Here is a 24,894-nt window from a genome sequence, read left to right on the forward strand (position 1 = left end):
TACTCTTCCTGGCAGTTTTTTTTGTTTGTTTTTTTGTTTTTTACTTCTCCAAACCTTTTGAAACTTAAAAAAATTATGGATTGTATTTCCTGTATGTAAATGAAATTAATGAAAAATGTAAATAGTTGTTAAAACAGTTCTTCAAACAGGGGTGCCACTAGAAATTTTGGGCCCTATGAAAGAATATAATATTGCCGCCACCCCCTTTATGTTTCTGGTAACCCAACTTCTTCATGAAGTCAATCTACTGATGTTTCACCATCAATTCTGCTTCTACTGTGCACAGCTAACATTAGTGCTGGATTGGAAAGCAACAAACCTAAAGCTGTGTCACGCTTTGGCTCCACCTACACAAGACTGTACCATGTAATGAATAGGGAGAAGGGTGAAATATAAAGACTATCTATTCTAATAATTTTGCGGAAAATGGAAAATCAAACCAGAACGTGGGGCGGCATGGTGGTGTAGTGGTTAGCGCTGTCGCCTCACAGCAAGAAGGTCCGGGTTCGAGCCCCGTGGCCGGCAAGGGCCTTTCTGTGCGGAGTTTGCATGTTCTCCCCGTGTCCGCGTGGGTTTCCTCCGGGTGCTCCGGTTTCCCCCACAGTCCAAAGACATGCAGGTTAGGTTAACTGGTGACTCTAATTGACCGTAGGTGTGAATGTGGGTGTGAATGGTTGTCTGTGTCTATGTATCAGCCCTGCGATGACCTGGCGACTTGTCCAGGGTGTACCCCGCCTTTCGCCCGTAGTCAGCTGGGATAGGCTCCAGCTTGCCTGCGACCCTGTAGAAGGATAAAGTGGCTACAGATAATGAGATGAGATGAGATGAGATGAAACCAGAATGTTGTATTTGCTGGTTTTAAGAGTCAAAATTATTAATTTTTAAAATGAAATTAACTTACACATGGTAATGTTAATATTGTCCTCTGAGGGCCCTCTGTCAATTCTGGGCCCTTAGAATTGTCCTAACTCCCCCCCACCCACCCCAACGGTGCCCCTGTCTTCAAAGCTGTCATTATGTACAGTGTTTAAATCATACAATAATTTTTGCTCACTTTCATGTAGAGTGCCATTAATTTGGAACTGACTGTAGTACGTATATCATCATTGGACACCATGACAACACAGTCTGTCCTTTAATTTCATATTTAATAAGATATCAAATAATTTGACCAGAATCTTATTAGCCGACAGTCTGAGCAGCTAAGCAGCTGCTATACTCCTCCTCCTTTAAATTGGCTTGTCAGAAGTTTTGAGTCTAATTAGTGTGAAGAACATGAGCAGCTCTGGCTGGCTTGACATAACTGGCTCCCAGAGACGAATTATAGCTTGCTATTAATGGGAAGTGGGAATAGTTATGGTTATGAATGGTGCAAGTATAATGCTCTGTGTAGTGTGTGGATCAGTATTCACTCACCTCACCCTTTGTGGACACCTGACCATAACACTCATGTGTTTGTTGAGCATCCCATTCCAGATTTAGTCCCCCAAGTTTTGCTGTTGTAATAAACTCTACTCTTCTGGGAAGGATTTCCTCTAGGTTTTGGAGTGTGGCAGTGGATTTGCTCATTCATTCAGTCACAAAAACATTAGCGTTGTCAGGCACTGACTCTGCAGGCCATTGAAGTTCTTCCACACCAACCTTGGCAAACCATGGAGCTCACTGTGTGCACAGGGGCATTGCCGTGCTTGAACAGGTTTGGATTTCTCAGTTCCAGTGAAAGCCATCCTGTACAATTGTGTTCTTCCAGCTTTGCACCATCAGTTTTGGGAAGGCTCACATATGGGTGTGATGGTCAAGTGTCCACAAACTTTTGGCTGTGTTGTGTGTTTGCCCTCCAAATGGCAGCATCTGAGTTCAAATAACTGGAGAATCAGATATATTACATTAACAAAAACTTGCAGGGTGCATGAGCAAGATGTGTGACACGTGAGGATTCATGGAAATTTTAGGATAATGACGTCTGCGCTGAGGAGAAGCAAACAAATTGAAAACCTAATAAGACAAGGTTGCTGTTCAAAGTAAGCCACAATTCAAATATTAAATCGAAAATGATCAGAAATAATATAAGAGGGAAGCATTTTACCATTTTTGAACTTTCACCCTTTGATTTGCACTCATCTGTTATTAAACTACCCACTGACTTCTGCTCCGTTGCCATACAACTCTACTAATGCTAATATGCAGTGACATTAATATAGTTTTAACCCTTTCATGTATAGTGGTCACTACAGTGGACAGCTATTCAAAAGCCATAATTCAAAATTAATATTCAAAAGTGTATAGTGGATACAATCACTGGATATGAGCAGTTGTGTGCTCTGATTGGCTACTCTACTACTAGGCTATCAGCTCATATACCGTGAGTAGAGAAAAACAAAATTGGCCGAGCGCATCAAGTCAAATATATCACTTTGCTGTCAAGTATTTAAAAGAAAGAGAAATCGCTAAAAGAATAGAAGAAGAAACCTTTATTTGTCACATGCACACTTCAAGCACAGTGAAATTCATTCTCTGCATTTAACCCATCTGAAGCAGTGAACACACGCGCACACACCCAGAGCAGTGGGCAGCCATGCTACAGCGCCCGGGGAGCAGTCAGGGGTTCGGTACCTTGCTCAAGGGCACCTCAGCCCAAGGCCGCCCCACGTTAACCTAACTGCATGTCTTTGGACTGTGGGGGAAACCGGAGCACCAGGAGGAAACCCACGCAGACACGGGGAGAACATGCAAACTCTACACAGAAAGGCCCTCGCCGGCCCCGGGGCTCGAACTCAGAATCTTCTTGCTGTGAGGCGACAGCGCTAACCACTACACCACCGTGCCACCCTGAATATAGTCTGCCCCCCCACCCCACCACCAATATCTCCTGTTCCACACTCCAGCCCAGTCGGTGGCAGTAATGCACCTTTAAGTTGGTTTGCCAAACACCAAAAAAACCTAAAGCAGAAGCATAAGAATATGGCGGAGCGTGTTGCTGAACCAGCTGAGGACGAAATAAAAACTCTACTCGAAAACAAAACCCACAAAAAATAATTAAAAAAAAACCCACAAAAAAATGCAACACATGGAATGAAAGTATTTCATGTTAAGAACATATCTTTTGATTTTTCAAGCATTATTATTGTAGCTAGGGTTGCCACATCTGAGTTGTGAAAAAACGGGATGCCTGCAGAGGGGGGGGGGCGTGGTTACTGACTGGGCGGAGGTTGATGACGAACCCTTTTATAAAGGAAGTTTTTAATGCAAGTGTCTTACCTGGCTATTGTCTTGAGGAACTCCCTGCAGACGCGCTCACTGACGCACTCCCTGACGCACATGCACTGGCCCTGGACTCTGCCTCCTTTCCCTGCTGCTCTCCCTCTCTATATACACTATATTGCCAAAAGTATTTGCTCACCTGCCTTGACTCACATATGAGCTTAAGTGACATCCCATTCCTAATCCATAGGGTTCAATATGACGTCGGTCCACCCTTTGCAGCTAGAACAGCTTCAACTCTTCTGGGAAGGCTGTCCACAAGGTTTAGGAGTGTGTTTATGGGAATTTTTGACCATTCTTCCAGAAGCGCATTTGTGAGGTCACACACTGATGTTGGACGAGAAGGCCTGGCTCTCAGTCTCCGCTCTAATTCATCCCAAAGGTGTTCTATCGGGTTGAGGTCAGGACTCTGTGCAGGCCAGTCAAGTTCATCCACACCAGACTCTGTCATCCATGTCTTTATGGACGTTGCTTTGTGCACTGGTGCACAGTCATGTTGGAAGAGGAAGGGGCCAGCTCCAAACTGTAAAAACAGTCTGCATGCCTAGGTGCTTGATTTTATACACCTGTGGCCATGGAAGTGATTGGAACACCTGATTCCGATAATTTGGATGGGTGAGCAAATACTTTTGGCAATATAGTGTATATCAAATATAGACTTTTAGACAACAATACACAGTATTTTCATTTAGCCTAATTTATCATTATCATCTACTTCATTATCTGAACACTAAATGATTCTCACCTCTTTCTCCATTTGTATTTCTCATCCCTTTTTGCTGCCAGCAAAAGTGCCTTCTGTCCCTCGACGAATGCTTTGAACTCCAAGCAGGACATTTTAAAGTTCAGTCTGATCTGGAGTTCAGCTTTGACTAACCCTACTGACATCCTATTCCTTTTGTCGGACCGCACATCTTCCATGTGACTAAATACACGATCAGTATAAGCGTTGCTGACGGGAACTGACAGAACAAACGATACTACTTTCAGCAATTCTGTCGCTGCTTTCTCCCTCTTGAAAAAAAATGTCCATTTTTTGTCAGGGGTCAGCTCTTCTGGAATGCGTTCAAACACATTGTTCAGTACAGTGTAGTCCTGATACAGCTTGTCAACGTCAATGTCCTTCAGTTTCAATTTGTCAACTAATTCTTCCAGCGCGTTCCATTCGATTGGATCGGCAAGTCGCAGGCAGGTGGAGTTGTGCATTATTGGGTCATCAAAATCAAAGTTAGCTTCTAGATACTGAACACCTTTTTCAAAGAAGCTGTCGGCCAATCCAACAAACTCAGCTTGTTCTGTTTTGGTCAATTTTCGTAATGCCTGCCTTGTCTTGCTCCCATAAAACTTGTCTGAGCGACGCGACGTTAATTGGCTGTGCAGTCATCACCTCAAGAACATCCCTAACATTCTCATTTTCCAACTTTCGAATTGTGCTGTCAAATTCCTGCATGACATTATGCATAAGCAATAGGACACACTCTGACACCGTCACGTCATCCATGGGCGCCGCCAGGGGGGGAAAGGTTAGAACAATTCTAGGGGCCCAGCACTGCCATGGGGCCCTTTAAGGGGCTGATAATATGCTTTTAATGATTTTAATAAGACTTTTGAAATAACAACAATGCAATATTCCATCTGGTAAAATGAGCTAATTGAACAAGGTTGTCTATTTCTTGAGTTCTTCAACATATTGTCATTTAACCCTCCCCCTTTTGCGAAATGGTACGGGTCCAGTTCTGGTAGAAGCGCGATGCGTTAAATCTGTGTGCTGACCAGTGCAACGCTACTTGCTGCTGTGTCGCGGTGCAGCAGCCAGCCAGCCAGCAGTGGAGTGCGTACAGTCTATCATCGCTAAATATGAAGAGTGGCTGTCAAAAACGTAAAGAAAGGCAGCTGAAAGCTGAGAGGGACCGGAGAGGCAGGCAACTGGTCACTCAGTTTTTCCCAAAGAAAGGTAGCTATCGCTCACATGTGTGTTCAAAATATTAGCGAATGGTAAATGAACAGTATGAACGTGGTTGGATTAGCCTATCAAGAGAACACTTTTACAGTTTGTACAGTGACATTTTTTCCATTTTAATAACTGAACTGACTTGTGTGATAAACAAGATGAAATATTACGTTATGCTGGTGCTAATAACTAGTGCTAATAACCAGTTTCATAACTAATGGGGTGCCCTAAATATGCACAGATTCAGCCTCAGGGGGACCTCCGCCCTATCAAACCACTGAACCCCCCTTTGGAGAAGGAGGTAAGCAGCAATACAACCCATAAATGCTTTAGGATTGCTGCTTTTGTTGAAAGTTGGGGGGCCCAAAATTCTAATCTTTCATGGGGCCCAAAATTTCTGGCGGCGCCCCTGACGTCATCACTGCTGTCTGCCGTATCACTTTTGCAGATTGCCTTCCAAATAACAGGAGGACAATCATTCTTCCCTAATGGCAAAAAGTAAGATTTCAGGGCAGGCCAACATTCTAAGATCCGATGAATTGCAGGTAGTAGGGATAACCAGCGGGTAGGTACATCTCATCTCATTATCTCTAGCCGCTTTATCCTGTTCTACAGGGTCACAGGCAAGCTGGAGCCTATCCCAGCTGACTACGGGCGAAAGGCGGGGTACACCCTGGACGAGTCGCCAGGTCATCACAGGGCCGACACATAGACACAGACAACCATTCACACTCACATTCACACCTACGCTCAATTTAGAGTCACCAGTTAACCTAACCTGCATGTCTTTGGACTGTGGGGGAAACCGGAGCACCCGGAGGAAACCCACGCGGACACGGGGAGAACATGCAAACTCCGCACAGAAAGGCCCTCGCCGGCCACGGGGCTCGAACCCAGACCTTCTTGCTGTGAGGTGACAGCGCTAACCACTACACCACCATGCCTCCTGGGTAGGTACATGTCTCAGAATTTGTTTGTATTGTACTGCAGTAAATTCGCAGAACTCTGAGAGATTCTACTTTCTTGGCTGAGCAAGAGAACTCGCTGTATATTTTAAGGACAATGCACTCCACTTCATGTCCTGCCGAGTTTAGAATTCTGCTTGCATTTTTCAGGGTGTTGTGAATCAAGTGACACTTGCAGTTGGCCTTGACGATATTTGGATTGACATCTTTTAGTTTTTGAAAAACAGAATTATGCTTGCCAAAATTGACAGAGGCATTGTCAGCACCATATGCACTGATCTTACCGACACTCTGATTCTGTGATGTCCACTATCTGATCGTAGATGGCTCTACTGGTTTCATGGGGGTCCTCGTAAAATTCCAATAGCCCATATTTAACACCCTCTTCTTCATGGAAATATTGGACAGTGTATGGAAACAGTTTGGCATTGCCTGAATTTGATGCATCGGAACAAACAGAAAAGAATTGCGTTTGCTTCAGTTCTGAAACCAAACGCTCCTGGCTATATGGGGCTAGGATACTCTGCATTAAAGCTTCGCTTTTTGTTCGTCCACATGACACTTTTGAGGCTATACTTGAGTCATGGAAGATTTTTGTATTGACTTTAATGCCACAATCTGTTGATAGGTAACAATGACCGTGAAGAACCCCGTGGTATACACTAGTAAGCTCTGCTGCTGCTACTCTATCTTCCTCTGGGGAGCCCTTTTTAGTCATAAAAGTAGCGATGGCTCAATTTTGGCGTTTATTCAGTATAGCAGTCAGGTGCTTTTTTGTTTTTGCATGATTGTCGAGTGCCATTTTCCCTTCATATTTCACAATAACTTTGGCTGGGCACACAATACAGGTGGCAGAGAACGGGTCTCCTTGGGTAGGCCTTACCCATTCCGCAAAGGTCTCTTTTTTCATCCAATCTGAGTTAAATGTCTCATCTCATCTCATTATCTCTAGCTGCTTTATCCTGTTCTACAAGGTCGCAGGCAAGCTGGAGCCTATCCCAGCTGACTACGGGCGAAAGGCGGGGTACACCCTGGACAAGTCGCCAGGTCATCACAGGGCTGACACATAGACACAGACAACCATTCACACTCACATTCACACCTACGCTCAATTTAGAGTCACCAGTTAACCTAACCTGCATGTCTTTGGACTGTGGGAGAAACCGGAGCACCCGGAGGAAACCCACACGGACACGGGGAGAGCATGCAAACTCCGCACAGAAAGGCCCTGGCCGGCCACGGGGCTTGAACCCAGACCTTCTTGCTGTGAGGCGACAGCGCTAACCACTACACCACCGTGCCGCCCTGAGTTGAATGTGACATGTCTTTTTTTCTTCGTCGCTGGCTCTCCTGACTTAGTCTGTTCCTCCTTGTCCGTTTCTCCCCCCATTTCTTCACCACCTCAAATGTATTAATTTTTCTCTAGCCTAGGCTATATCTCACACTGACTGCGGTAACTTTGCCTCTGTGTAGCTGCCTCTGTCAATCTGCTCCATGTGGTTGCGCGCGCCGCGTGGCCACAGTAGTTGCTAGGTGATGATGGGTAAAGTAAACTTTAATTTTGCACAGGCTACAACAACCAATCAAATGAAAGCATCCCTGCGCTACGGCAACACAGGACAGCAAGTAAAATAATGGCGGGGAAGCGAACACTGATGCAACAGCAGAATTATAGGTTTATTCAAAAGTGAAACTAATGAATACAGTATGTGAATAGAAGTGCATTTTCACAAAAAACCGGGACAATACGCGTCCCGGGAAGGATGATCAATTTTCCGGGACAGACACTAAATAAACGGGACAATCCCGGGAAAACCAGTACATGTGGCACTTTCACAAACTGCTACTGTCATTTCTCCAGTTTGTTTACATTCTAAGCAGATGTGATTTTGTTGGATGTTTTGTACAAAGTTTTTATTTATCAAATTTGCAAAAAAAAAAATGCTCTGTTTCTCAAAATCCAGTGAATGTGGATAGAATAAAACAGTTATTCCACTCAATCTCGTCGTACGTGGCTTATAGCCAACTCGGTGCTACGCTCCTTGTCGGCTATCAGCTCATGTACGACTCAATTTCGTGGAATAACTGTTAAATATATGCATGGGTTTTGATGGTATAATTGCACAGTAGCCACCACAGTGGATACTAGTCTGTCATTCCATACACTGTCCCTCACTGTCCAGCTGCTGTAAGTGCAACACAAATTTCCAAATCCAATATGGCTGACAAACAGCCAGACACTCCAAGCAGCTCAAGAATATCTTCCCAGTCCTTTTACAGTAGGAGACCCTTGCAGGTAAAAAAAAATTAAAATAAAAAATAAATTCAAAAAGGTAACATCAAGTAATAACTAAGGAGTAATACAGTTGTTAAATTTTCTATGTACTGATTATCTGTTGTGAGGAAATTATGATTAATCACCTGTCCACTAACTTGGACATCATGCATCGCCAGCTATGTTTCAACGCCAATTCATACTACTACTGTGACTTTGTGATTCTTGAAAATACTTCATCTGTAGTAACTGTTTTGGCAGTAAATCGGTTATGTTTTTAGAGTGTAACTTGCAGTTTTTGGAACAAAAACCAAAAAGTATACACGAGTTCCATTATCTTTATATTTTGTAGAGCTCAAGCACAGTGTGTGATAGAAAGATCTACAGGACAAGAGAGCAAATACAGTACCATCTGAGTCAAGTGAGAACGATGCTAGCGACGGTGATGATGAATGGCTGCCAGGAAAAGAAAGATTAGGAAATGCTAGTAATAGTGACAGTGAAGCTGAGGATGCTGAGGCCTCTTCCTGTGTTGGCCAGTCCCCACCAGATTTGGTCCAGAGATGGAGCAAGAAAGAAAAAAAGATGCTCAACATCCAGCGGCCATTTTCTGTGAAGCTGTACAATGAACATATGGGAGGAGTAGATCTCATGGATCAGTGTGTCACAATTCTTCCCCAAGCCCAACTTGTAGGCCAACTTGTAGCTCAGTGGTAGTACATTTGACTGCAGATTGGGAAGCCATGGCCTAATGGTTAGAGAAGCAGCTTCGGAACCAAAAGGTCACTGGTTTGATTCCCTGGACCAACAGGAATGGCTGACGTGCCCTTGAGCAAGGGACCTAACCCCCAGGCTGCTCTGGGTATGTTGTACATCACTTTGGATAAGCGTGTCTGGTAAATGCCTGTAATGTATCCCCACAGATGCAAAACCAAACAGTGGTACATCCGAGTATTCTTTCAATTTTTGGACATGACCACTGTGAATGTCTGGCACCTGTACAGAATGTCTGGATTGGAAAAGAAGGATCTTCTGTGTTACAAGGCATCTGTAGGTCGCACGCTAATAAATGCAGGTTCCAACCAGAGACGCACAAGAGGAAGACCCAGTGTGACCCCACCTCCTTTGAAGCGCAGAGAGTGTCCAAGGCACCCCCTGAGCTCAGATTTGACCCTGGAAACCATTGACCCCTGCTCATTGAAGCAAAAATGCAAACAGATACCATGATGCTGCATGTGCAAGAAAAACCAAGTATATCTGCATGCAGTGGTTTGTGGCTTTGTGCCCTGGGTGCTTTGCCAATTTTCATAGAAGATCGACTTGTTGAGTTGGTCTACAAGTCTGAAACTGAAGAGACTATACTGTTGAATTGCATCTGAAAGAGTGTTCGGAGAGCCATGAATAATATTGTTCTGTTACTTTTGTAGAAAATGTTCAATGAAAAAATATACAGTTCAACAGGTGGAGGAAAGGGGGAGGGGATGAGGAGTAATGAGCTACATGCTATATGAGAGCGGGGACAGAGGGAAGAGACAGGAACGAGGAGTAGACAAAGGGGAGAGGTTCAACGTTTTTGCGTTGCATAGTCATATGTCATTTCATTCATTGATTTGTTAAATATATATTTCATCAGTTAAAAACTCAAACACATGGAGTCCACCTAAGTGGACATGTGAAATATTCCTTGGAAAATGCATGTTGAAAAAAAAAATGAAGTTCAAAATTTTTTTCATGCCTTAAGCTGGGCTGCCAACTCTCACGCATGAGCGTGAGACACACGCATTTGATTGTCTTCACACGCTCACACGCCATACCTCCGATTTCTCACGCTAGAAAAAAAATCTAGTTTATCTATCTAATCTAGGCCACCCATTGCGTCGCGCCAACCACTTGCGATTGATCAATTATGCCTTACGCACGGCTAAACAGGCAGAGAGGTGTTCCCTTCTGTACACACTCCCCTATGGTAGGTGGCGCATCTAATGATGCTGCACTCGCCGGAAGTTGGATAATTGCCTACTGTCAATTTAGAGGAAGAGGAGAGAGAAGAAGGTATCCGAGTTGAAGACGGGTGTCTCAGACAGGTTTGTACATATGCACGCCAATGTGTGGTGTTACTGGCGTAATTATGAACTTATATAAAGTTTCTTAATCGTTTTAGCCTATAAGTGTTGTGAGAATATTTAATGCCATATCGAGAGCTGTGTACTAGGCATGATAAATCATTATAGGCCTACTGCTGTGCCACAGCCTCTATCTTCCCCAACAAGCAGCACGGGAGAGCACCTCCTTAGCACACGGTTATTAAGTGCATTTTTAGTTTGTTTACTGTATGTTATCATACTTTATGACTTTATTTGAAGCCATACTGGAAATGTTGTAAAATAAAGCAAGTAAGAGATAATATTACAAATGCAAGAAGAGCCATTAGCCACCATACCTATTGTTTATTTACAGGGTATTTATTTTTAATTATTTATGATGTATGTAATTGCTCAGTTAAAGTAAATAAAGCATGGTCACCTGTAATATCAAAGAACTTGAACTTGTTGTGAATAATTAAAAAAAAAAAACAGAGAACAATATACTGAGGAGACAGGGTTTCAAAGAGGGCAAGACAAGTAGAGAATATTTGTCAGATAACAGGCCCTGATGAATGCTCTATTACTAATAAGAAACATAGATAAGAAATACATTAATAAGAAATATATTAATATAGCTTATTTAAGTATGACCAAAATTTTTAAGCCCAACTTTGTGTGCACAGTCCCACCTACGTATGGCCAAGGTTCAGCTTTTTGTGTTTCAATACTGTTCAAACTTAATCATTTTAATGTTTCTTGTAGCACGTGCACATTTTGCTTACTGTTTAAGCATTTTATTTGTTCTTTTGCTGTTGATATTTTTCCCCATGCCAATCTTCTGCTGAACCCAGTGGTGGGGAAAGCCCTTAAATGCATAATGAATAGTCAGTGAGGGACAATCTTATTTTTTGCAACAGTTATTAAAAACTTAACATTTAGTTTCAATTCAGAAGGTGTTTAGGCTTAGCTGATGAAATATTTTCAAACATGAACTTGCCTTTAAATCTGAAACACAGGTCTATAGGGCTACAGGAACATTGGCAGTCATCTGTAGTTTTCTAGTGTGGGGGCTTTTAAGCCAAAACTTGGTGCTTTTGTTGGCCACAAGCTGAAGGCCTGGCAAGTCAGGGTGTGTAAGAATGTAGGTATGGCACAGCAGACCACTCCAAAAATCCACCAGAATGCAGGAACATCTACTAAATCCAAAATCTCAACGCCCCCCCATTGTCCATCTCCAGCTGGACGACCCACAAACAAAACACCAGAATGCAGGGGGACAAGTGAATATCAAACTGAATACAAAATTCCCACTTACTGCATGGTGTGTGGAAAAATTTTGTCGTCGACCCCCCCCCCCAAAAAAAAATCTCACTCTAAGGAATTTTGAAAAGTTGGCAGCCCTGCCTTAAGAAGAATAAAAAACACGGGGTGGGGGGTTGGAATCCTGACCAAGGTTGTCACAGTTCATGCATGAAAGGGTTAAAATTTAGGAAAATGCATCTGTGTGAGTGAAATTGTTGTGGTTGTTTAGGACATCTAGTAGACTGAGGGAGCTGGAGAAGGAAGCAAACAAGATCAGGAGATGGACGGAAGAGCAGCTGAGCAACACGCTTCAAATGCAAATGCAAAACAGCCAACAGTTACACACACTGCTGCAGGACAGAATGGTAAATTCTATAAATTCTATGATCCCAAATGGAGATCTAGGTGGCATTTCAATCCTGACACTACTGTAACTGCTGTATAAATCTACAGTCTGAGCTGGACAGAAATCAGTCCCAGCCTCTCTTCTTCAGACTATTCTGTGTATTTTACTTACAACCACTGGTGGTGCTGTTGCACTTGGTTCCTCCAAAAGAATCTGCTTTAAGAGATTTGTTGAATGGCAAGCATTAAACCTTATACTGACGACTTTTTATCTTTAAAAGACACGCTTTGCCTTGGTAGCACATGTATACCAGCAGCCACTGAAACCCTGGATCATGAATACAGTGAAGATAACAAGAACTGTATGAAAAGCAGAGGTGGACAGTAACGAAGTTCATTTACTTGAGTACTAGTTAGTTGACTTTATTAGTACCCAAAGGTAGATTTGGTTTGCAGTCAAGTGATCTCTGCTCATACAAAACACCCAAACATCTTGGACACACATAACATACAAACATTCCACACTAAACACAAGACATAACATACAAGCATTTCACACTAAACACACTGTACTTAAGTACACTTTTTGAGTATCTGTACTTTACTTGAGTATTTTTTTGGGAAACTTATGACTTTAACTTCATTCCATTTGAAAGACAAATATCATACTTTTCACTCCACTACATTTCTATCAAAGTCCTCGTTATTCGTTACCATGAAGCAGCTTTGAAAGTGGATGTGTTTTTCTTTTCTTTTCTTTTCTAAAACGTGATTGGGTTTTTTCGCAGGTGACACTGAGACAGCCGATCAGTAATCACTAGGGTCACGTCACATCCATAGACTGTATAAAATCAAGATCAGTGATTTCTCCACAGCGTTATTTAACACGATCAGTCGATGGCAGAATGGAAGGAGACGGTTCTTCTGGGGAATGCACACACACCCATGGCCAGACCTAGAACCCATGTTTCAGTTTTCTGAAACGATTAAAGATTCATTTTGTTTTAAATGTTTGCCGAAAACGAACCACATCACGGCCTACAAAAACTCGCCGTCCAACCTGCGGGAGCATATTGAGGTCTATAAACATTTTATTCCAAGCGAAAGCTTGCAATGAAGTTGTCTGTGCTTTTAGAGCTTGCGATAACATTGCAATAGCTATGCAGTCTGGTTAGTCGAATGACTTTCCATGGATTTTCCCGCCAAGTTGCCATAGCCTTGTCCATAGCTAATGTTAACACATAGATAGTTAACTTGGACACTGTTAGTTCGCATGTACAAACAGAGTTACGCTAACATGAATAACGTGAACTTATCTGAAGTCCTTTCAGAAATGTTTTTCAGCATAATCTTGCCAAATAAACAGAATGTAGAAATCTTTCTTTTCTAGTAGCGTTAGCTACCCAATATGATTTCAAGTTTGAAAAGAGTTTGCTAGCATGTCAGGTGGAGCTTCACTGACCAGCTAGCTTAACGTTAAACCACCATGATGGCACAACATGCGTTCATTTTGTAAATCCAGTCAATTGCTTCAGAGGCGTTAGGTTTTGTAAGTGTTGTGGCAATAATACAAGAGTGCAGTGATAGAAAATGTACTTTTAATATTTAAGTATTTTAAAAGCAAGTACTTCAGTACTTTAACTTAAGTAAAAATTTGACTGGACAACTTTCACTTGTATCCGAGTAACATTTGACCAGTGGGATCTGTACTTTGACTTAAGGAATGAACTTGGGTACTTCGTCCACCTCTGATGAAAAAATGACTATAACTATCAAAGAAAAGAACTTTGAGTTTTGGGTGGAAGTTCAGCTGCTAGCCTGAGAGACCTGGGAGAGATGAGAAGGAAGGGAGAAACTGGAATATATACCGTAGGAAGATAATTAGCTAGGAAGATTAGTATTCCAGGCATCATATTTGTCCTAAAGTTTCTTAATTTAATAATTCCGTGTGTGTGTGTGTGTGTGTGTGTGGAGGAGAAGCTGAAAGCACAAATAGATCTCATTTCTGCTCACCTGGACCATGTGGAGACGCAGTTGGATAAGGAGCGTTCCACAGATCGAGCAAAACAAACAGAGAGCAAAATTAATACCAGAATTCAAGCTATGAAGAACAGCTTCCAAGCTGAACTGGAGCAGATGAGGAGGGAGTATCAGTCAGGTGAGTCAGGTGATCTGGTACAGTGCAAAGGCTACTCATTATTTGAAACTGTTTGACGTGATGCCTAATGAGTGATCTGTAATACTATTGGGGCGAAAATGTAGAAATTAACTTCATTCAGCTAAAAACCACTTCAGTAAAACTCCAGTATCTTGCTTAACATTTAGCAACTTAGTGTTTCTTCACGCATTAGAGAGAGTTTCCTGGATCTGAGTGCAGTTCTGATGATCCACACCCACACACACACACACACACACACACACCCCTCTTCCCCCAGTTTTACAGATCAACAGCTCCTAGAGAAGTCTGAAAATCTAGAAATAGAACTCATTGTTATTGATTTCCAAATTAAACAGGGCACATGGAGCCAATTCACATGTCAGACTGGTGTTTAATTTCGCCGAGTTAATCCATTATTTACTCCTCCAGCACAGGGTTCAATCTAAAAGTGCATATCTAATCACTTGTGTGCCCAACATGGATGTGAGGCATGGCATGTGTCAAGCTACATTTTAAATGACCATGCAGCCTGTTTCTGCTGTCTGTAACTGTTCGTCTATTCAGTATCAATTTCAAGCTTATGTTAATTAGGGTTACGGATCCTTCTTTGGGTAAATATTAGTGGATCAAACGCAAATTTACCTGTGTTCAGTTTATTGTCGTAAGGGTTACATATTCTCGAAGCAGAATTCCTCTAGTTTCTAACAGTACCGAATATGTCACGATGGCACACACTCTAGTTCAGTATACAGTGGTGCTTGAAAGTTTGTGAACCCTTTAGAATTTTCTATATTTCTGCATAAATATGACCTAAAACATCATCAGATTTTCACACAAGTCCTAAAAGTATATAAAGAGAACCCAGTTAAACAAATGAGACAAAAATATTATACTTGCTCATTTATTTATTGAGGAAAATGATCTAATATTACATATCTGTGAGTGGCAAAAGTATGTGAACCTTTGCTTTTAGTATCTGGTGTGACCCCCTTGTGCAGCAATAACTGCAAATAAACATTTCCGGTAACTGTTGATCAGTCCTGCACACCGGCTTGGAGGAATCTTGGCCCATTCCTCCGTACAGTACAGCTTCAACTCTGGGATGTTGGTGGGTTTCCTCACATGAACTGCTTGCTTCAGGTCCTTCCACAACATTTCCATTGGATTAAGGTCAGGACTTTGACTTGGCCATTCCAAAACATTAACTTTATTCTTCTTTAACCATTCTTTGGTAGAACGACTTGTGTGCTTAGGGTCGTTGTCTTGCTGCATGACCCACCTTCTCTTGAGATTCAGTTCATGGACAGATGTCCTGACATTTTCCTTTAGAATTCGCTGGTATAATTCAGAATTCATTGTTCCATCAATGACGGCAAGCCGTCCTGGCCCAGATGCAGCAAAACAGGCCCAAACCATGATACTACCCCCACCATGTTTCACAGATGGGATAAGGTTGTTATGCTGGAATTCAGTGTTTTCCTTTCTCCAAACATAACGCTTCTCATTTCAAACAAAAAGTTCTATTTTGGTCTCATCTCTCCACAAAACATTTTTCCAGTAGCCTTCTGGCTTGTCCACGTGATTTTTAGCAAACTGCAGATGAGCAGCAATGTTCTTTTTGGAGAGCAGTGGCTTTCTCCTTGCAACCCTGCCATGCACACCATTGTTGTTCAGTGTTCTTCTGATGGTGGACTCATGAACATTAACATTAGCCAATGTGAGAGAGGTCTTCAGTTGCTTAGAAGTTACCCTGGGGTCCTTTGTGACCTTGCCGACTATTACACGCCTTGCTCTTGGAGTGATCTTTGTTGGTCGACCACTCCTGGGGAGGGTAATAATGGTCTTGAATTCCCTCCATTTGTACACAATCTGTCTGACTGTGGATTGGTGGAGTCCAAACTCTTTAGAGATGGTTTTGTAACCTTTTCCAGCCTGATGAGCATCAACAACGCTTTTTCTGAGGTCCTCAGAAATCTCCTTTGTTCGTGCCATGATACACTTCCACAAACATGTGTTGTGAAGATCAGACTTTGATAGATCCCTGTTCTTTAAATAAAACAGGGTGCCCACTCACACCTGATTGTCATCCCATTGATTGAAAACACCTGACTCTAATTTCACCTTCAAATTAACTGCTAATCCTAAAGGTTCACATACTTTTGCCACTCACAGATATGTAATATTGGATCATTTCCCTCAATAAATAAATGACCAAGTATAATATTTTTGTCTCATTTGTTCAACTGGGTTCTCTTTATCTACTTTTAGGACTTGTGTGAAAATCTGATGATGTTTTAGGTCATATTTATACAGAAATATAGAAAATTCTAAAGGGTTCACAAACTTTCAAGCACCACTGTATTTTCTTTTAAAATTGTGCACCGTTTTATTTTGAATTTATCAAGGAGTTACTTAGTATTATTGGGGTTTATTATATAAAGTTATATAGTGTATATAGCAGTCTGTATATGAAGTTACGCAGTGGTGAACGGGTTAAAGTGGTAGTCAGTAAAGACAGCTGTAGTATTTCCCGAGAAGACGCCAAACACTTGACCTGATAAACGGCAGGCAGCTCCAGTAAATATGAGCAGACACAAAGAGCTTGATAAATTATCATTCAGCAACTAGCAGCAAAAGGCTCTTACTCAGTCTCACTGCTGAAGCAGGCTCAGAGACCGTAATGCATTATAGATGACACTCCAGACACCAGACACACACTGACACACAAGCACTTTTTGAAGTGTTTTAGACAAGGGCCCTCAGCACTTTGTGTGTGTGTGTGTGTGTGTGTGATGTGACACGCAGGTTTCCAATCAGTCCACGATGCCATCGCTTCCCTGAAACACATTGGTGACACCAAGGCCAAACTAGACAAAGGAGAACTGAAGAAAGACATCAGGCATATTCGGAGGATGATGGAGGGACAGCCAGACGCCTGAGCTGTACAGAGAACGGGAGACGCTGAAGAGGAACACGGGCAGGATCAGAATGTTTTTAAACCAACATGGCCAACACTCTTGATGACTTTTTAATGAATCCTGATTAGTTTGATAATAACATGCTACTAGTCTGAGTGTAATCAATTAATCATGAAGCTGATGTAAATGGTGTACAAGATGAATCATAAAGCAGTTCAGTAAGGAATAAAATAAAAAATCACAACAGTGAGGTGTGACTTTTGGTTACCACCAAAAGTCGATTCTATTTCTATAATAGAATGTCAATTATACAACAGCATTTTGCCAACAATTTGACATTTATTCATGAATTGTGTTTGTAGACTTCTCAAAAGCATTTGATAGTGTGAACAGGAACGTGATGCTCCACATCCTACTCAATTATGGAGTGTCAGAGGAGACAGTCAAGACGATTGCGGTTATGTACCATAATCCATCATGCTTTGTACAGACTCTGGACAGTCCAACAAAGGCGTTCCCAACAACAGCAGGTCTTCTCCTTGGTGATACGCTCACTCCCTTTTCTTTTTATCATCGCTGTGGACTATGTCCTAAGAGAATCAGTTGACACCATCAGCCATAAGGGTCTTGCCATAGGCAGACGATCTGGTCGTGAGAGCTGTAAGCACCTAACTGACCTAGACTATGCTGACAACATTGCTCTTATAGCTGAGCAGCTGACATCAGCACAGGAGCCCCTCCGGTCTCTAGAAGATGCAGCGATGAAAGTTGGTCTTGTGCTCAATACAAAGAAGATGGAATGCATGGCTATAAATGAAGATAGGGACCACAATCCAATCTGCTCAAAAGATCCATCCATCAATCCATTATCTATAGCCACTTATCCTGTCCTACAGGGTCGCAGGCAAGCTGGAGCCTATCCTAGCTAACTATGGGCGAGAGGCGGGGTACACCCTGGACAAGTCGCCAGGTCATCGCAGGGCTGACACATAGACACAGACAACCATTCACATTCACACCTACGGTCAATTTAGAGCCACCAATTAGCCTATTAGCCACCAATTAGCGGTCACTAAATTTTGTATTTTGCTATGTTTTACATTTGTATTTTGGTATGTTTCAAACTAAAATGTTTTCTATTTTTCACACCTGTATTTCGTATTTTTTGTTTTGCACATATTAAACGAATTGCACTGTACGCAGTGCAGTATGCAGTGTTTGACTTAAACCAAATAATGAGCCAAGGTAATCTCATTCATTATCTCTAGCCGCTTTATCCTTCTACAGGGTCGCAGGCAAGCTGGAGCCTATCCCAGCTGACTACGGGCGAAAGGCGGGGTACACCCTGGACAAGTCGCCAGGTCATCGCAGGGCTGACACATAGACACAGACAACCATTCGCACTCACATTCACACCTACGGTCAATTTAGAGTCACCAGTTAACCTAACCTGCATGTCTTTGGGGGAAACCGGAGCACCCGGAGGAAACCCATGCGGACACAGGGAGAGCATGCAAACTCCACACAGAAAGGCCCTCGTCAGCCACTGGGCTCAAACCCAGGACCTTCTTGCTGTGAGGCAACAGTGCTAACTACTACACCACCGCTCAAAAGATGGCTTTGTTCTAAAAGAGGTGAATGACTTTAAATATCTTGGATCTTTTGTTTTTGACAGTAAAAAGGACTTTATATCAAGAAAGGGTCAAGCATGGGCCGCATGCAACAGATAAAATCATACATGGCAGTCGGACATCACCAAATCTACCAAGGTTAGCTTCTTTCGGGCCTGTGTTGAAAGCATGCTACTTTATGGTGCTGAAACATGGACCATGAGTAAAGAACTTGAAAGACGCCTTGATGGCACATATACGAGACTGCAAATGCGGGTCCAAAACCTATCCTGGAAAGACCACCCAACCAAAACTGTGATCTATGGTGAAGTCCCATCCATCTCTAGAATAGTGGCACAAAGGAAAGCTAGGTTCGCCGGCCATTGTTTCCGAGCAAAAGATCAAATCATCTCCGATGTCATTCTGTGGCGATTACTATGCCCAAAAAAGGGGAAATAGGCCTTTAATGCTCCCTGATACTCTATCCAGATACTCCAGCTTAGTCTTTGAGGAATTAGCTCAGGCAACGTCTGATAGGCCCCTATGGTGGAGCATTGCGTCGTCTATCCTCGACGGCAGTCAAATGATGATGATGATTGAATGAGACATCATAATGATTGTCTATTTATAGTTGTATTTAAGGTTGTGGAACCTTTCAAAGACAAGTTAGTTCATGTTATCTTTGGTAGCTGTAAACAGTTCCTAAACAGACAGGAGAAAAGGCAGAAGGCTGAACTGAACTGGAGATAGCGGAGTTGAAGATGTTGAGATTTTCATTGGGAGTGACAAAGTTGGGCAGGATTAGAAGCAAGAATATTAGAGGGACAGGACATGTAGGACGGCTTGGAGACAAAGTGAAAAAGAGGTGAGATTGAGATGGTTTGGACACGTACAGAGGAGAGATCCAGGGTATATTGGGAAAAGAATGCTGGAGATGGAGTTGCTAGGTAGAAGGAAAAGAGATGAGAACCAAAGATGAGATTTATGGATGTGGTGGAGGAGGACATGAGGACAGTTGGTGCTACAGAAAAAGATATGGAGGACAGGAGGAGATGGAGGGACATTATCCGCTGTGGCGACCCCTAATGGGAACAGCAAGAAGAAGAAAAAACAGTTCCTGAACAGCCTCTCATTTTCCTCTCTTTAGTTCATAAGACAAAAAACCCACAGCTTGTCATGTCACCTAGAAACCAGAAAAGTGCAAAGGCCTCTGTCCTGAAAAAGGTGGAAAACTTACTGATCGTCACTGACGAAGCAACAACACTGGAGACTCCTTCCATAAATGTTAAATAAATATCTCATTATAGAAAACTTTGCTATCCTTCTGTCTTTGTTCAATAACAGCCCTTTTAAAATCCATTTATTATAAGTCTTAGATCATATCAGATTCAAGGATTCAGCAGTGTATTGGTGTCAATTTCATATACAGTAAGTCCACAAAATCACTAGGATTTCTTTTTTCTTTATTTGTAGGTTGAAGTTCAAAATGAGTTTCTCGCTACACTGCGGTCTATATTATATAAAACAAATATGTTCAAATGTTTTGTAGCTGTGGACCTCTTTTTATTATACCCCCGCTCCGAGGGGGGGTATATTGGTTTACCTCTGTCCATCCGTCTGTCCGAAACACCCTTTTTCTCAGCAACCACAAATCATAGTTACTTGGTACCAAACTTCATCTGTACCGCGTATACCATTTTCAGGTCTGTCGCACATCGACTTCCTGTTTACCAACTGAATGTATTTACGAAACATATAGGGTGGATTTACAAAACTTTCATAACACTTTTCTCAGCAACTACAAATCACAACCGCTTGATATTCGGTATCGACCTTCAACCTGGGGTTCTATACCGTGTATACCGTTTTCAGGTCTGTCGCACATCGACTTCCTGTTTACCGACTGAATGTATTTACGAAACATATAGGGTGGATTATGACACGATTTCAAGAAGCAAAATGCTATTTCAAAATGATAGTTTACCAGGAGGGTGGCACAGTGGTGTAGTGGTTAGCGCTGTCGCCTCACAGCAAGAAGGTCCGGGTTCGAGCCCCGTGGCCGGTGAGGGCCTTTCTGTGCGGAGTTTGCATGTTCTCCCCGTGTCCGCGTGGGTTTCCTCCGGGTGCTCCGGTTTCCCCCACAGTCCAAAGACATGCAGGTTAGGTTAACTGGTGACTCTAAATTGACCGTAGGTGTGAATGTGAGTGTGAATGGTTGTCTGTGTCTATGTGTCAGCCCTGTGATGACCTGGTGACTTGTCCAGGGTGTACCCTGCCTTTCGCCCATAGTCAGCTGGGATAGGCTCCAGCTTGCCTGCGACCCTGTAGAAGGATAAAGCGGCTAGAGATAATGAGATAGTGTGGATTTACAAAATTTTCGTAACACTTTTCTCAGCAACTACAAATCACAACCGCTTGATATTCGGTATCGACCTTCAACCTGGGGTTCTATACCGTGTATACCGTTTTCAGGTCTGTCGCACATTGACTTCCTGTTTACCGACTGAATGTATTTACGAAACATATAGGGTGGATTATGACACGATTTCAAGAAGCAAAATGCTATTTCAAAATGATAGTTTACCAGGAGGGTGGCACGGTGGTGTAGTGGTTAGCGCTGTCGCCTCACAGCAAGAAGGTCCGGGTTCGAGCCCCGTGGCCGGCGAGGGCCTTTCTGTGTGGAGTTTGCATGTTCTCCCCGTGTCCGCGTGGGTTTCCTCCGGGTGCTCCGGTTTCCCCCACAGTCCAAAGACATGCAGGTTAGGTTAACTGGTGACTCTAAATTGAGCGTAGGTGTGAATGTGAGTGTGAATGGTTGTCTGTGTCTATGTGTCAGCCCTGTGATGACCTGGCGACTTGTCCAGGGTGTACCCCGCCTTTCGCCCGTAGTCAGCTGGGATAGGCTCCAGCTTGCCTGCGACCCTGTAGGACAGCATAAAGCGGCTAGAGATAATGAGATGAGAATGAGTTTACCAGGATGCTGTTTGAAATCCCTGAGGAGAACACTGCTCTTTACTTACTTGTTTCAGGGTTAATTATTTGTTGAAGTCAACATTCATAAAAAGTGTCCTATTCCTTCGATTGCTTGCATTCTGATATAAGCAAGAGCAGGGGGATATGTAAGTGAGCAGTAGCTCACAGTTGATCTTGTTATATTCAAATATTAGGCAAATATGTAGTTGCAGTTGCTCTTGGGGCAATTTTAGATTCATAACACCCAAACCGGTTTGGCTAAAAAGATTCTGAATGTCCTGAATCATATTGACAAAATTTTTCCAACTCGAACTGCAGTTAGATTATGACATGAATATTTATGATGGACTTGCAAACGCGGCTAGGAGTCTTTCTATTCTTCTTTGCAGAACGTTAGTTCTGAGATGTTCTTGAGCCGTCTTGCATACATGGCATGTGTAAGGTTCCAAAAGGTTCATTTATTGAAGTAGGCCATGGTAGATTTTTGAGGTATGTAGAGTATCATTGTCTTGTTGTAGATGCCATGCCTCTTTCACCTTCAGTATCTTGACTGACAATCAAATCTGCTTCCAGAATTTTCTGATGTTTCCTGGAATCCATTCTTTCATCTACGTATCGAATGTTTCCTGTGCGCTTGGCTATCATATAACCCCAAAGCAAAATTGATCCACCTCTTGCTTAGTTGGCAAGGCACTGTTTACATCAAACTATGATCCTTTGTTTGTTCAAACACACCAAGTGACCAAAGAGTTCAATTTCACTTCATGTATATCACATCAAAAGACGTTGTTTTGCATACATCAGATATTCACTCTTGTGATGAGGTCATGGGTACAATTTCCTTCTGATGACTCTTACATGCAGATCATGTTTGTGCAAGCAACACTGCACAGTGCACCACCACTTCCGTATCAGCTAAACCTTCCTGCAGGTCTTTAGTGTCATTTTGGGGTTCTGCTTTGCCTTTCTGCCAAGCATATGGTCAATTCGATCTGAAAGTTTCCTTGGTCTGCCTGATCTTGCCTTGACGTCCACAGTTCTCCTTAACTGCCATTTCTTAATGACATTTCAGATGGTGGAAATTGTCAGCTGGAAGCAATTGGATCTCTTTTTATAACCTTCCTCTGCTTTGTAGGCATCAGTTAGTTTCATGTTCAGATCGTCAGTCGCCTGTTTAGAGGACAACATGGTTCTTGAACGTGAGCAAAAGTTTTGAAGAGGAGTCAGAGACTTTATTATGCGCATGATGACAATTCTCGACCTGATTAACAAATCCTAACAAGTCAATTAAGGCCATACGAGTTAATGAAGTTCTGAAACTTTACACCTTGAAGAATAGCCAAACCTTTGCGCATGCCATAATTGCTATTTTCTTTCTATTTTTAAGTTCATCAAATATAAAGTAAATGTACACTAACATTTGCAGAAAATGTTTTTTTTAATAGTTTGCTGCAGAGGTTGTGCTTAATTCTTTTCACTCAAGAAAATAAAAACTTTTGCATGCATCTGTACATAATGGACCATGGGATTCTCTGGACCTTACTTTGAGAAGCATGGATATACAGTGTCTTGCAGTAGTATTCATCCCCCTTGGTGTTTGTCCTGTTTTGTCGCATTACAAGCTGGAATTAAAATAGACTGTTGGAAGGTTAGCACCATTTGATTTACACAACATGCCTACCGCTTTAAAAGTGCAAATTGTTGTGTTATTGTAGCACAAACAATAATTAAGATGAAAAAACAGAAATCTGGAGTGTACATAGGTATTCAACCCCTTTCGTATGAAACCCCAAAATAAGAGCTGCTCCAACCAATTCACTTCATAAGGTCACATAATTAGTTGATTAAGATCCACCTGTGTGCAATCAAAGTGTCACATGATCTGTCACATGATGTCTGTATAAATCAACCTGTTCTGGAAGGACCCTGACTCTGCAACACTACTAAACAAGCAACATGAGAACCAAGGAGCCTCCAAACAGGTCAGAGACAAAGTTGTGGAGAAGTATAGATCAGAGTTGGGTTAGAAAAAATATCTCAAACTTTGAATATCCCAGGGAACACCATTAAATCCATTATAGCAAAATGGAAAGAATATGGTACCACTACAAACCTGACAAGAAAAGGCTCTGCCCACCAAAACTCACAGACCAGGCAAGGCAAGCATTAATCAGAGATGCAACAAAGACACCAAAGATCCACAGCAGAGATGGGAGTATCTGTCCATAGGACCACTTTAAAGCTGTACACTCCACAGAGTGGGGCTTTATGGAAGAGTGGCCAGAAAAAAATCATTGCTTAAGAAAAAATGTTTAGAGTTTGCCCAACAGCATGTGGCAGACTCCCCAAACACATGGAAGAAGATTCTCTGGTCAGATGAGACAAAAATTGATCTTTTTGGCCATCATGGGAAACGCCATGTGTGGCGCAAACCCAACACCCTGAGAACACCATTCCTACAGTGAAACATGGTGGTGGCAGCAGCATGCTGTGGGGATGTATTTCAACTGCAGGGACAGGAAAGCTGGTCAGGACTGAAGGAAAGATGGATGGCACTAAATACAGGGCAGTTCTGGAGGGAAACCTGTTTGAGTCGGCCAGAGGTTTGAGACTGGGATGAAAGTTCACGTTCCTGCAGAACAATGACCCTAAACCTACTACTAAAGCTACACTAGAATGGTTTAAAGGGAAACATTTAAATGTCTTGGAATGGCCTAGTCAAAGCCCAGACTTCAATCCAATTGAGAATCTGTGGCACAACTTGAAGATCGCTGTACACCAACGCAACCCATCTAACTTGAATGAGTTGGAGCAGTTTTGCCTTGAGGAATGGGCAAAAATCCCAGTGGCTATATGTGCTAAGCTAATAGAGACATACCCCAAGAGACTTGCAGCTGTAATTGCAGCAAGAAGTGGCTCTACAAAATTATTGACTTTGGGGGTGAATACCTACGCACACTCCAGATTTCTGGGGCTTTCTTTCATCTTAATAAAACAATAATTTTCACCTTTAAAGTTGTAGGCATGTTGTGTAAATCAAATGGTACTAACC

General features: G+C 42.4%; 1 protein-coding gene across 1 annotated transcript in view; it reads left to right on the forward strand.

The window, feature by feature from the left end:
• The window catches only part of fam81b (family with sequence similarity 81 member B), a 42,072-nt gene extending 24,569 nt beyond the window's left edge, over positions 1–17,503 (forward strand). Inside the window, exons 5-7 of the mRNA XM_060907818.1 lie at positions 12,068–12,210; positions 14,153–14,341; positions 17,147–17,503. Coding sequence (XP_060763801.1) covers positions 12,068–12,210; positions 14,153–14,341; positions 17,147–17,280 — 466 coding nt within the window. The 3' untranslated portion in view covers positions 17,281–17,503. The remainder of the gene's footprint in view (positions 1–12,067; positions 12,211–14,152; positions 14,342–17,146) is intronic.
• Positions 17,504–24,894: the final 7,391 nt, after the last annotated feature.

This window comes from Neoarius graeffei, chromosome 24, assembly GCF_027579695.1.
Source record: "Neoarius graeffei isolate fNeoGra1 chromosome 24, fNeoGra1.pri, whole genome shotgun sequence".
Classification (NCBI taxonomy): domain Eukaryota; kingdom Metazoa; phylum Chordata; class Actinopteri; order Siluriformes; family Ariidae; genus Neoarius; species Neoarius graeffei.